Source organism: Corvus moneduloides, chromosome Z (genome assembly GCF_009650955.1).
Source record: "Corvus moneduloides isolate bCorMon1 chromosome Z, bCorMon1.pri, whole genome shotgun sequence".
NCBI lineage: Eukaryota > Metazoa > Chordata > Aves > Passeriformes > Corvidae > Corvus > Corvus moneduloides.
This window is the reverse complement of record NC_045511.1, coordinates 24,232,795-24,245,021: the sequence shown is the minus strand read 5'-3', so window position 1 is coordinate 24,245,021 and position 12,227 is coordinate 24,232,795. Positions and strand designations below refer to the sequence as shown.

The 12,227-nt window shown below is 35.5% G+C and overlaps 1 protein-coding gene across 4 annotated transcripts in view; it reads right to left on the bottom strand.

Annotated features, from left to right (window-relative positions):
- Positions 1–12,227, bottom strand: part of AP3B1 (adaptor related protein complex 3 subunit beta 1) — a 161,250-nt gene that overhangs the window by 68,142 nt on the left and 80,881 nt on the right. For all 4 annotated transcript variants that reach the window (XM_032095488.1, XM_032095489.1, XM_032095491.1 and 1 more), the window contains exons 15-18: positions 9,261–9,437; positions 3,684–3,870; positions 2,618–2,748; positions 363–474 (exon numbers count right to left, since the gene is read on the bottom strand). In XM_032095488.1, coding sequence (XP_031951379.1) covers positions 363–474; positions 2,618–2,748; positions 3,684–3,870; positions 9,261–9,437 — 607 coding nt within the window. The remainder of the gene's footprint in view (positions 1–362; positions 475–2,617; positions 2,749–3,683; positions 3,871–9,260; positions 9,438–12,227) is intronic.

Here is a 12,227-nt window from a genome sequence, read left to right as displayed (position 1 = left end):
ATAATTCCTCGTCACCACCAAATTCCAAAAAACATTTAGGACTTAAGGTTCCCAACAACCAAGCATCTTGGCACTTTTCGTGCAAACAGCTATGTGCCTTCAGTTTTAACTGGAGTAACAAACTCTCCTTACTCATACTAGACTCCAAGGAGGATAAAAATAGCATGCCAGCTTTTTCACCTGGGAAACGAATCAAAGACTAACTTATTTAATACGGTGAATGTAAAATTTCCCCCCAGTTTATTGAGTTTATACACAGCTCTGGCTTTGTTTGCAATTTGTTTTTTCTTTTATGTACCAGACAGTTCTGAAGATACAGTTTTCCAGGCAATGAAAATACAAGTTGTTTTCCAAACACTTACCTGATGAACTGGTACTGGCAGACTCATCTTCCTCCTCTTCTGATTCAGAGTAGAACTTTTCAGGAGGTTTCTCCTTCTTTGGCTTGCCTAGAATTCCAGTCCATTCCTTTGCCTGTAAATAAATTCCAATTCATGTTTACCTTCGCAACTAGCAATACAAAAATATACACACAACACATGAAGAAAAACATTCATAGTAACGGTATTAAGCTGTTGCTAAATAAATCATCTAAGCAAGTCAAGAGAAGCTATTAAACTTCTCTTACTTTACACAATAAGAGAACTAGAAGTTTGGTATATACTATAAAAGGTGAGATACATCTATTAGATAGTCCAGAAAAAGATTCAGTAAGATAGATTAAAAGCATCAGTAATAATAAATAAATTTCTATGCCAAAAGAACCTGAAGGCTGAGACTTTTATTTCTAGATCCAGCAGACTATGACTAGAATTAAGGTTCAATAGGGCTAGTCACCACCTTTATGATCCCAAATTTTAAGTGGAAAACAGATGTAGACACTGTAGGTAGCCACAGACAAATTATATTTCACTTCCATTGCAATTTGCCAAATAAAAGTAGTTTTTACTATCAAGAGAATGCCAAAATGAGGCAGTATTTCCCCTGGACTTTTTTTCTTTCCATCTACCTCCATGCTACTACAGAAGCAGTGTTAAAATTCAGGACAGGAGAAAAAAGCAAACTGGCAGACAACTCTATCAACAGCATGATACAGGTCTGCCTCATCGACTGATCTGATCTGGAATAACTTCTGAAATAGCTCTAACAGTGACCTGCAAGGCTAAACAGCTCTAGAGGCACACTGGCTTCCTCTTAAACACCAAAAGCTGCTAGGGCTTAAAAAGCCAATATTCTTTTGGATATAAATGACAATTTGCATGTCGAATGCAGCTAAACTCAGCTTCACTCACACAGGCAGTACTAGGGAAACCACAAAATTAATGAAAATGAGATACCCTCCAAAGAATATACTTGCAAAAAAAACCCCAATATGGCTGAAGGATTTTCCTGCTCGTTTTGAGGCTTAAATTGTTGGATGAGGATGTTTTTTACTATGTTGTAGGTGGATGTTATGCCATTTCAGCAATTTCCTGTAATACTTTCTGGTCTTCTGGACAAAAGCACCTTCACACATTCTCTCTTCACACATTCTGCCAACCCTATCATTTATAATCCTCTATTTGAGCTGATTACCTCCAAATTCTTACCATAAATGCTTTTAGAAGTTTGTACACAAATACCACTTTTCCTGAAACACATATAAGAAGGCAGACACATAATATTACAGTAATAAGGAGAAATGCTTGTTCTATCAGATTTCTGGCCACTGGCTTCTGTAAGTCAGACCTATTTTTCGGAATTTTCTTTGCTCATTCTGTGTGTAACATCTCATATGCAAATTAATTCATTCTCAATTTACTGAGGAAGTTGGCTCATTACAAGGACTGCATGCTTTTCTGTGTGTACCTGTTACATTAATGCCGTGCCTCCAGGAGCACCATCAGCACGCTATATACCAATACGTTTACATTTCTCTTACTGATCAACAGCTTTCACTGGTATTCCAGTAGGACTCTGGTACCTGACACATAAATCACAACTCTGGTACCTAAACATGACTTTGCCTCAGAGTTTATGCTACAGTAACACAAAGCTATTGCTAGTAGGGAACGAGCCCTGTGTGTCAACGCATGACTAGTGCACTTACCGATGACATTTTCCTATCATAAACTTTCCTAATCCTCTCCAGATTATCTGAAATGTAAACCCTGGTCTCTTCCAAACACTTCAAAACATACATAATCTAATCCCTGTAGCTGCTTTTTGTTGTTTGTATTACCTTTTTCAGGTTTTTTTTGTTTAGCCTTGGATTTGTACTCAAACCAACCTTTTCATTTCTGACTTCGTTAGTCCAGCTACACTCAATTAACATACTGCAGCAGAGTGAAGATAAAAGATATGAAATCCGAAGTGAGATGGAGCTGAAAAAAGCCTATTTAATCCACAAGTGAAGCAGAAGTGGCCTACAGTTTTATCTACTTCTGTCATTGAAAAGAACTAGCATCAAGAAAGTGTCCAGATGCTCCATTTCTAAGACAAAATAAGCAACAGGGATGTTCCCATGCATCAATGGCTTTCAACACAGCCCACAGATAGTATTTAAATACTTGTAGTTGTCAATACTCTGTATTGACAAGTGCCTTCAGCAAAGTTACTTTCAGTGACACTGACGTACCGACTCGGCCACGTCGACGTTTCGGACCGAGGGGTCAGGTGCCACCTCTGGCCAGTCGGACAGCTCCAGGTACCCAGTGGCTCGGCTATTCAGTGTGTGAGACAAGGTGCCAAGCTGGAAATGATCCCGATCTATTAAAAAAAAGGGGGAAGGGAAGAAATACACAAACACTGTGAGTTCTACCACAAGGAGCAATCTTAATCAGGGCTAAAGGTAATTGCCATTGTATTACCTCAAATGTCATGGAATAAATATAAACTAGGAAGCTCTTCATAGGTCAAAAAACTGATTTCAGCCCATAGATTACAATAATCTCCCCCATAATGGTCAATAAAAAAGCTAATCAGTCAGTGTGTTTAGAGGTGTTGCTCTGAAATGTAGCTTCTCTAAAAATTACTTTACTGTGAATATTAAGAATGACAGCACAGTTAAACAATCCATATACATGTCTTGGCACAAACACATCCAGAATTTTAATAGTTTTCTTCAAAATGGAGCTCCTTTTAAAGCTTCAAAACTAGACCTAAGTAAGTATGAAAATTAAAATGCAAATTGCCACAATAACAGAGTATTTTTAATTTAGATAGCCTGATAACCTTTTAATTTGAGAAGACAGCCAATGGATCCTACTATTAAAACAACAGGGAAAATGCAGAGGGAAAATTATAATTTTGGAGAAAAAAAAATCTACAGAGATTCAATTTATTTCAGATTCACATAACATTTGAAATACTCACATTAACAATCTTCTAATAAAGTCCAGATAAAATACTAGAGCTATTTTCCTAAACTGACAACAGGCTTCCTCAAAAGACACAGCTTCTGTTATTTAAACAAAAATTTAAAATCCATATGAATAGGAATGGATCAGTTTGCCAGGGTTTATCATTAGAGAAATGCACTGTGCACCTTGCTTGCTGAAAAGTAAGTAAGCAGACCGAGCATCCTTGCATATTAATCTTTTCTATTTGCTGAGTGACACAATTTGTGAGAGTATTTGAAATGGAATAAGCTGCCACATTCCTTTACACAATGAACATTTACCAAATTATTTCGGCAGTTATACCTTTAAAAGGAGACTCAAGCAATGGGGCAGGTTTCTGTGCCAGAAATATTTTTTTGGCATATTTGCTTAAAGCTCCACTCTTCTCATTCGGAACAATAAGCTGCCTAATAAATCTTGTACGGTCTCTGATGTCGTAGCTTTGATCATACTTGCCGAGATTTAATACATACTGGGTAAGCAATTTTGTCTGTGGAAAAAAACAGGACAAGAACAGAATACAAGTTATTTATGATTATTGATAACTCTGGATAAACATATTTAAAGAGGTAATAAAAATGAATGGTTATGTCAAACAAATGTTGCTCCACAGGGAATATGCATTTCTAAAGCTGCAAATGGAATTCTGCAGCCAAAGCACATGTCCTCTTCTGTATTGGGGAGGTGAATGCTGAGTACTGAGAAGCAGCCATGTGCTAGATTATTAAACTGCTGAAGTGGAAAGAAAGGCATCATTAAAAAAATAATCATATATGGCAAACCCGCTGAAGGGTCTACGTGAGGATAATGAATGTGGAAATACAACTAAAAACATGGCACTCAAAACTTAATCGGAAAAATATGCAGGACATCAAAACATCAGAGGGTATTAGGGGGCTGGCAAACTGCTTCTGCTGAGGTGTGTTTTATGAAGAGATACTGTCCCTGGCATAAGCAGTGTCTGCACTCTGACTGCACTCAGTTACTTTATCCTGAATTATGACCCATTAAAGCAGACACATGAATCACTGAACTGGATTACTGCAAATTATTTGCAGTGCATTTAGCTGTTACTTTTTCATAAAAGCAAGCTGCCGATGCCCTCTAAAAACCAGGATAAAAGACTTCTTCCATTTTTTTCTCGAAGCTTAAAGCCTTCAGTAATATTGGCCATTTATTTATTTATGTAAGAGAGCAACTTATACTATCACAGGTTTTTACAGCATAATAACAGCTTTCTAATTTGATGTCTGAGAATATTAACATGTTACAAATAATTTTAATAATTCAGTTAATTTTTTAAGGTAAGAAAATAATATAAGAAAGGAAGGAGACATAGAAAATGGAAACAATGTAGTGTAACCAGAACAACAGTGCTGAACAGACTGGACTCCACTAGATATATTTGAAACATGTATGCCACTTCCTTTATATACAAGCAAACAGGAAAAAGAGCAGAAATAACATACCATCCTACGGAAGTAAATTTTGGTACTTCCACTCAGAATGGATGCATAACACAGGGTTAAAAACGCATCATCGTGAGAGATTTATTTGCTTTGTAAGAAGAAACAACCTTGCATATATATATTGTTTATCATGCTATTGCTATGACAATAACAGAGTTACAATCATGTGAAAAATGAAAGAAAGAAAAATATGTCCCAAAAACCAGTGAATTTTTTTATACACCATTTGCTAAAAAAAGAGTTCAGATTAATAATTTCCAACTTGAGGAGACAACTTGAAGTTTTTTTCTAGAAATATAAAAATATTTTTTCAGAATACTGATTAACTCCTGTAAGTGAACCACACAGTACACAGCAAATGCTTCTAATTGAAACCCCATCAATACAATATATGCAAGAATTTAAAAAATAATCTATGGTACCAAAGACTGGAAGAAATTAGTTATTATACATTAGAGTAATATAAAAATATAGTTTAAAAAACCTTCAATGAAATATTTTTTGTTTCTTTTTTCTGATACCCAAGAATGGCTCTGTGAAAAGATATTTTTTTCCTTGAGGTACTGTCTTAGCTCTGGGAAAGGCAAAACTTTCCCATATGCATTTCACAGTTTATGGGCAGCTATTTCTGTATGAGGGTATAAAATTTTAAACAACTGCATCACACAGAGCCTACGTAATCTGCACTCATGCAGGACGTATGCTGCTCAATCTAAATGGAATTGGAAGGGAGGGTTCCCAGGTAGCATGAATTAAACTAAATGAGGGATACCTCCTGCAGCCTCTGCCATCACTTCTCCACTGTAAAACAAGACAAGACTCCTTGCTGTCATGGCAGAAAGCTCAGGAGAATGGATCATAAAACACAATGGTCTTAGCCTGTGAATTGCTATAGGAATGGGAAAAGTTGAGGACCTCGTCAAAGTGGGCATTTTTTTAGTGAGTGTTGATGAAATTACATAAAGACAAATTAGACAGATGAAGAGTTGGTCCTGAAAGACTGCATTTCCTTTAATGGGATCATTTTCTCCGTGATCCTCTCCCTTTTCCTCCCCCTTCTTCTGTCCCCTAAAATATCATTTTCATATTGTTCAATACAGATAAATACACAAAAAACTTACATGCAAGAATGCTCTGTATCTGCAAGAAGTCTCTTTGCAATTATCATATATAGTATAGTTTTCACAGAAACAGCAAAGAAACATAATTAAATTTTTTTTTTGTATGGTAAAGCAATCAAACAGGCAGAAGATCTTTTCTACATGGAGGTAGCTAATAGAAACAACTATTTTTAATTAAAAACAAAAAAACCCCCTAACAAATGCACTTAAGTTTTTCCAACAAAGGAATTTTTTTAAGAAGCTGAAAATCATTTCAGCAAGCACATTGCTTTGGTGAAATATGACAGAATCTGCATACCATGACTGCTTCATAGAATAGTGACGAAGTATTCTGATCTGTGATATAACACATTTATTATCACATGTCAATATTGCCTCATATCTGGACATGTACATTATATATACATAATATAATTTATTTTATCCCCACACCGCTGACCGATTATTATTTTTTGTATACTTTGTTTTGGCTAGGAGCGTTAGGTTTAGGTCTTTCTAGAATTCAATCATCCTGCAGCAACATTTCAGGAATTTTCTAGTGACAGTAGTTCTATTTGAGGATTTAATGCCTATCCTATATTAGCAGCAGTTAACTTTTTGGTAGATCCCCACTTGAAAATCTTACAATACAGGTTTTACCAACAGATGAGGCTCTACAATGAGAGAAAAACAGTTATCTATCCACTCCTTGATATCATTAGCTTTCAGTAACTTGATTCTTTGGACACACAAGATAAGGCTATTGTGATAAACCATGACTGACATATCTATTTACACCCTACAACTACTTGGGACTTTTTCTGGTGGGAGTCCTACTATATTAGACATCAGAAACCCATCAAAATCTCTTTATTCTTTCTGCTATATGCAAGAAACATCTTAGGCAACTAGATGACATATTTCTCTTATATGAGTTCCATTTAGACAGCTATCTGGCACACTCAAGATTTTATGACCCTAAGTGTTGAAAAAACAAAGCAAGTTTACCAAATAACACAAGACAACCAGAGGAAATCCTGCTTTTATTACATATCTATCCAGATATAACTGAACCTGAAACTTCTTTAAATTATAAACTGCCTTTGAAAGTTCATGAGGTGATCACAGGATTTAAAGTATACTTTAAATTTTTGTAAGAAATCCTGAATATTAAAAATTATTCTTGTGAATGTGCTTCACCAAGTGTTTGACCATATACTTAAGGAAACTACAAGCAAATAAAGTATTTAGACAAAGGGAATAAAATAAGCAAGTCTTATTTCCTCCAGAACTTTGTGCTTTTCTCCAAACAAGACTTCAGAGATGAGTTCAACCTGCCTTTCTCTCACCTGGTGAAAGATCTCTTTTCATCTATTTGGTCAGCATTGAGTATCTCTTTGCCATTCTACCACCACTTTTCAATAAAGTGGCATTTTGAGATTTTCACAGCTCCATTAACTTTGGATGAAAGTGATCAAGTATTCATAAAATTACTATGTCTAATTACTATTACTATATGATATGGAGGCAGAAAACACAGTATTGAGGAGAGGAGAACAGACTGGGCAATCTGGTGTACATGATTTGACATCAAATTTTTAAAATTAAACTGAAAAATGGCTGGACTTTTTAAGAACTGAAGTAATTCCAGGAATTTAATACTGAGTGAGTAAAGAAGAGTTAGTTTCTCCTGGAAATAATGACATAGCTATAGAAAGAGTGTTGCCAGCCTCTAAAGGGAAATCCATGGTATTCTAGTTTGAAAGGAGTTTTGAATCAAGCCACGTCACCAAACCTACACTGTTAGAATTTTTATGTGAATACTTTGACCACTTGAGATAATAACTTATTTTTCCACAACCTAAAACTATAAGAGGAAAACACCCTCTGATGAAATTCATCATTTAGTGGGCACCTCAGGAGACAGTTTCTTCTGCTTTATCATCATTACTGTGTTTGAATATAGCGTTATGCAGCACTTTCAATGATGATTTAAAATGTATTAAGATGTGAAATAGGAAAAAATCCATCACAGGAATCATAATCTCCTTGTATGCAATGGATTTTTGACCAAGTATGGTGTGGAAAAATTTATGTGTGAAATTACAAAAACTACAGGGAAAATTAGTAAATATTATGGGCTAAAAGAAGACAGTTTAGATAGTCAGACCCATCTTTCCTTATCTCAGTCAGCATTTTCAGTAATATGAGCACTGACAGAGAGAAGTCACCTTTTGTTACTGCCCCATTTTAGACTGTGTAAGCAAAGCATCCACTCCTATCTGAATGCATGGCGAGACAGTTCATCTCCCACATGCCCTACAAAAAAAAAAATCTAAGACGGATCACATCTGTAGTTGGAAACAGCTATCAAGGAACAAGAAGATATCACAATCGCAGAGGTGCAAGATCCTGCGCTGTGCAAGCTGTTGTAAAACAAAGAGGTCTAGCAGCCCAGGGAAGTACATATAACAAATATGTATTTCTTCCACGTTTGGAAAAAAAATCTTTAATTTTACAATTTTTTACAGCAATAATTGGAATTAGAGTGAAAAATTAGTGTCAAAATGCTACATTCCATAGCCAGTGACGGGATTCACAATGCTGTCACTGAGAAGAGTGAGGCAGCTGGCACCTCTCATAGCTGTTATTTCCAGATGCTTGGAGATCTAAGTTCACCTCTTTGTATTATCTGACATTTTTAGATTATCTTTACTACTAGAGATATTAAAACCCATCCACCCCCCAAGGCAAAATGAAATAGTAAAAACCAAACCAAACCAACCAACCAACAAAAAAAAAAACAGAAAAGGGGAAAGCAGTTACTATCTTTAAAACAAGCACTGATGGAAAGACAAAATGAGGCCTATTACTGGCATCTCCTTTTAGATATCCTGAAAATAAAAAGAGCAGCTTCTTGTTCAAAATGACAGTATTTTCTTGAAAATTCTGGTTTTGGTTTGAGAAAGCATTAAATATCATCAGCAAAATCTCCTACCTGGTATTACTAATACAATTTACGAACCTTCTATATTTAAGTGAATTGAAAATTTCACAATTTCCCAAAGAAAGACCGATACAAAAAAGAGTGATCTCATCACTACATTCACATTCACGATCCAGCACACACTTAAAGACTCATGGTTAGATTCACCCTGTTATACGTCTTCAAAACATACGTTCAGCTTTTTTTCATAGAATAGTATGTACTAGGTTTGGTTCCTTATATAGAAGAAATCATTACTGATCTATACAGACTGTACAAAACCTGCCATGACTCTAAATATGTACAATACTGAGTTTAGGCTTACCTGCTTTGAATTTGTTAAATAGAGTTTTGCACCCAAATTTAAGATCTGCAGCTTTACAAGGTCATCTTCATTAGTGAAGCTCTTGGCTGTCTTTCTCAGAACATCAGGTGCGATCTTTGGAACCCGTTCACAGTACTCGCCGATGAGCCAGAGAATGCTGGCTCTGGCTACTGGAACCTGAGAAAACATTGAGCACTCTAAGTTACCACATTCACAAAGACTACTTGCACACTTGTATGTGTCTGTGTTCAATAATGAGTTAAACAAAATACTATTTAAAGACAATTGCCATGCAAGAAATGCAGTGTGAATACAGCCACTGTGGTAGACTCACTATTCATACAAAAGTAAAGTAATTCTGACCCAAACCCCATGCATTAGAGGTTGATGATATAGAGGCACAAAGAAGCAACATGTTGATGCTCACAGTACAAGCTGATGGGAACTGGGAACACAGTCCAAGCCTTCAAGATGTGGTTGTGAATTCTTGCCACCAGGTTATGCTAAACACCATGTTGAAACAAACCAGTGCTTTTTTTTTTACTATATGCATACAGAAATGGTTTCCAAAAGTACAGCTTTCTCAGATCCTGCCTGTCTAGCTTAGACCCATATGGATTTCTTTAAGTTGATTTCTAGCTTTCCTTCATTTTTATTCAGAATTTTATGGCACTAAGATTTGTATTTTTTCTAATGTCTAAGACCAGCTGAACACAGAATTTTGGTGATACGGAAGTTCAAAATTGCAATTTGCAATTTCTGAATAGGATCTACCATCATAACTGAAACACTTCAACCAAAAAGTTCATACAGGTCTTACCGTTTTGGAGCTACTCAACAGTATCACTGAAATAACTGGCAGTAGCAGCTTTTAGATGAACTCCCAGTCTTTGATGCCGAGTTCAGAAGCACAGTAATGCCAAAAACAGAGGGGAGGAAAAATGGAAAAGCACAGAAGGAAACAGAAGCTCATGCTCCATGCAGTTTAGCTCGAAGCAGTTAAGATTCAAATGAAATAATATACATGTACTCTTGAAAAGGTGAGCTAGCCTGCATTACCTGGTGATTAAAAATTGTATCTGCGTTACATAAATCCCTTTTCTCCTTCCTTGAGCAGAAGGAAGAAAGAATGCAGAAAGTTCAGAAGCATGTCTTGCATAGTGTCTACAGACTGTGTTGCTCTAACGTTCTGTACAGATTCTTGCTCAACAGAACAATGTTGAAATGTCAGGGGAAAAGCGTAACTGTTCTAGTCTATCAAAAAACTGACTGTAATATAGAAAAAAAGAAAACCTTCCACTGCAATTTCAGCTAATTTTATTGCTTTTTCTGCAAGGATAAAAACCACTCATACTAACATTTTTCATTAGTCCTTACACTACACAGTGATCTTTATTAATAAGCTTACAGTTAAGGCAGGGTGAGTTTTGCCTTAGGTAACATTCATAGGATATACATGCTTTAGAAATGCAGCATTATGGTTCTAAAAGCATTAATTCTTAGTAACTTTAATATACGCTTTAATTACTTTTCCAGCATGTCTGCTATTAATATGTGAATATCTGTTTCTCAGAATTACAGTGGGAACCGACTATTAAGTATCTTACTCAGTAATCTTGCAACATTTGAAAGTACTACTTACGAAAGTATGTTCTAAAAGGGTAACACGGCCCAGTAAGCCTACTAAGGAAATACTAATCATGTTCACAAGAAATTTTAATGGTTAAATGTGCTCCAAAAAGTTTTATTGCTCCAAAACATTTGGAAACAACTCGGAAGGAGGTCGACTTGACAATATTTGCCTCTGTACTTGGCATGGTTGCAAATACATATGCCAACAAAAACATAAACCAGCATGTCATTGGGAAAACAGAGAACTGCCTCCACTGAAAGAAAAAGCAACCACATCATGGATAAGCAGAATACAGAGTCCAACAACAATAACAAAAAGTCCTGCAAGAGACAAAGGCCAGCTCTAAATATGGAGAAGAAATTTAAGATAGAGGTAACATCATGTATTGAGAGTGGTATAACACAGTGATTTATCACATATATGTAAATACTGATCAAGATACAGATGAATTCTTTTATGTGAGTTGACAAAGAAATTAAATAGCTTTGGAATTTACAGTACATGAGAGATGAACATGCTACTGAACAACTGCTATGTATAAAAACTTTAAATGCAGTCAGAGTATGTTCATCTGCAAAATGGTAAGACTGATGCCATAACTGTACACTGATTTCAAAAGGGAAAGAGGTTATTTCTAATGTTCCAAAGGTTACACTGCATTAAGACCTCACACCCAATCTATTATTTTAAATTGGGCTAAAGAATAGTAATTGAGTGGTACATTAAATTTTCCAGTATTAGAGCAGTTCAAGTTGCCTACTGTACAGATAGATACCTCTAAATAAGAATATATAGGCAACTTCAGATTTCAGTTATGCTAGATTTATTTTTCTAAAATATTTCATTACAGACTTGTTAAAATACTAAAATTCTACAAGAGATCACCAAGTACCATAGTTTGGGCAGCAGCCTATCAGAAACATTATTTTTTATGTTATTGTCTTTTCATAAAGCAAAAATAGCTCACAGAGCAGACCAGTTTCAGTAATAGCATTAATAATGACATGCAAATATCATTATTATACTTTTTCTAGTGAAGCCCAGGACTACACTTTAAAACCACAATGAAATGTATTTAAATATATTTAAATAGTGTGCATTTAAGCACAGTGTTTTATTCTTCAAGTTTTTTTCCCAGTTTGTAAAACTGAATTATTGGAGTAATAAACTAGTTTTACAATGTTAAATACATAGACTAAACAAAGCCTAATTTGAAAAATAGCAACAATGGAAGACAGACATTTCTTGTGAAATTCTGCCTTTTAACCAGGTGGTCAGCTTACTAAGTAAATACTGCATATATATTAAACATAATTTTGTGCCACAAGAATCAA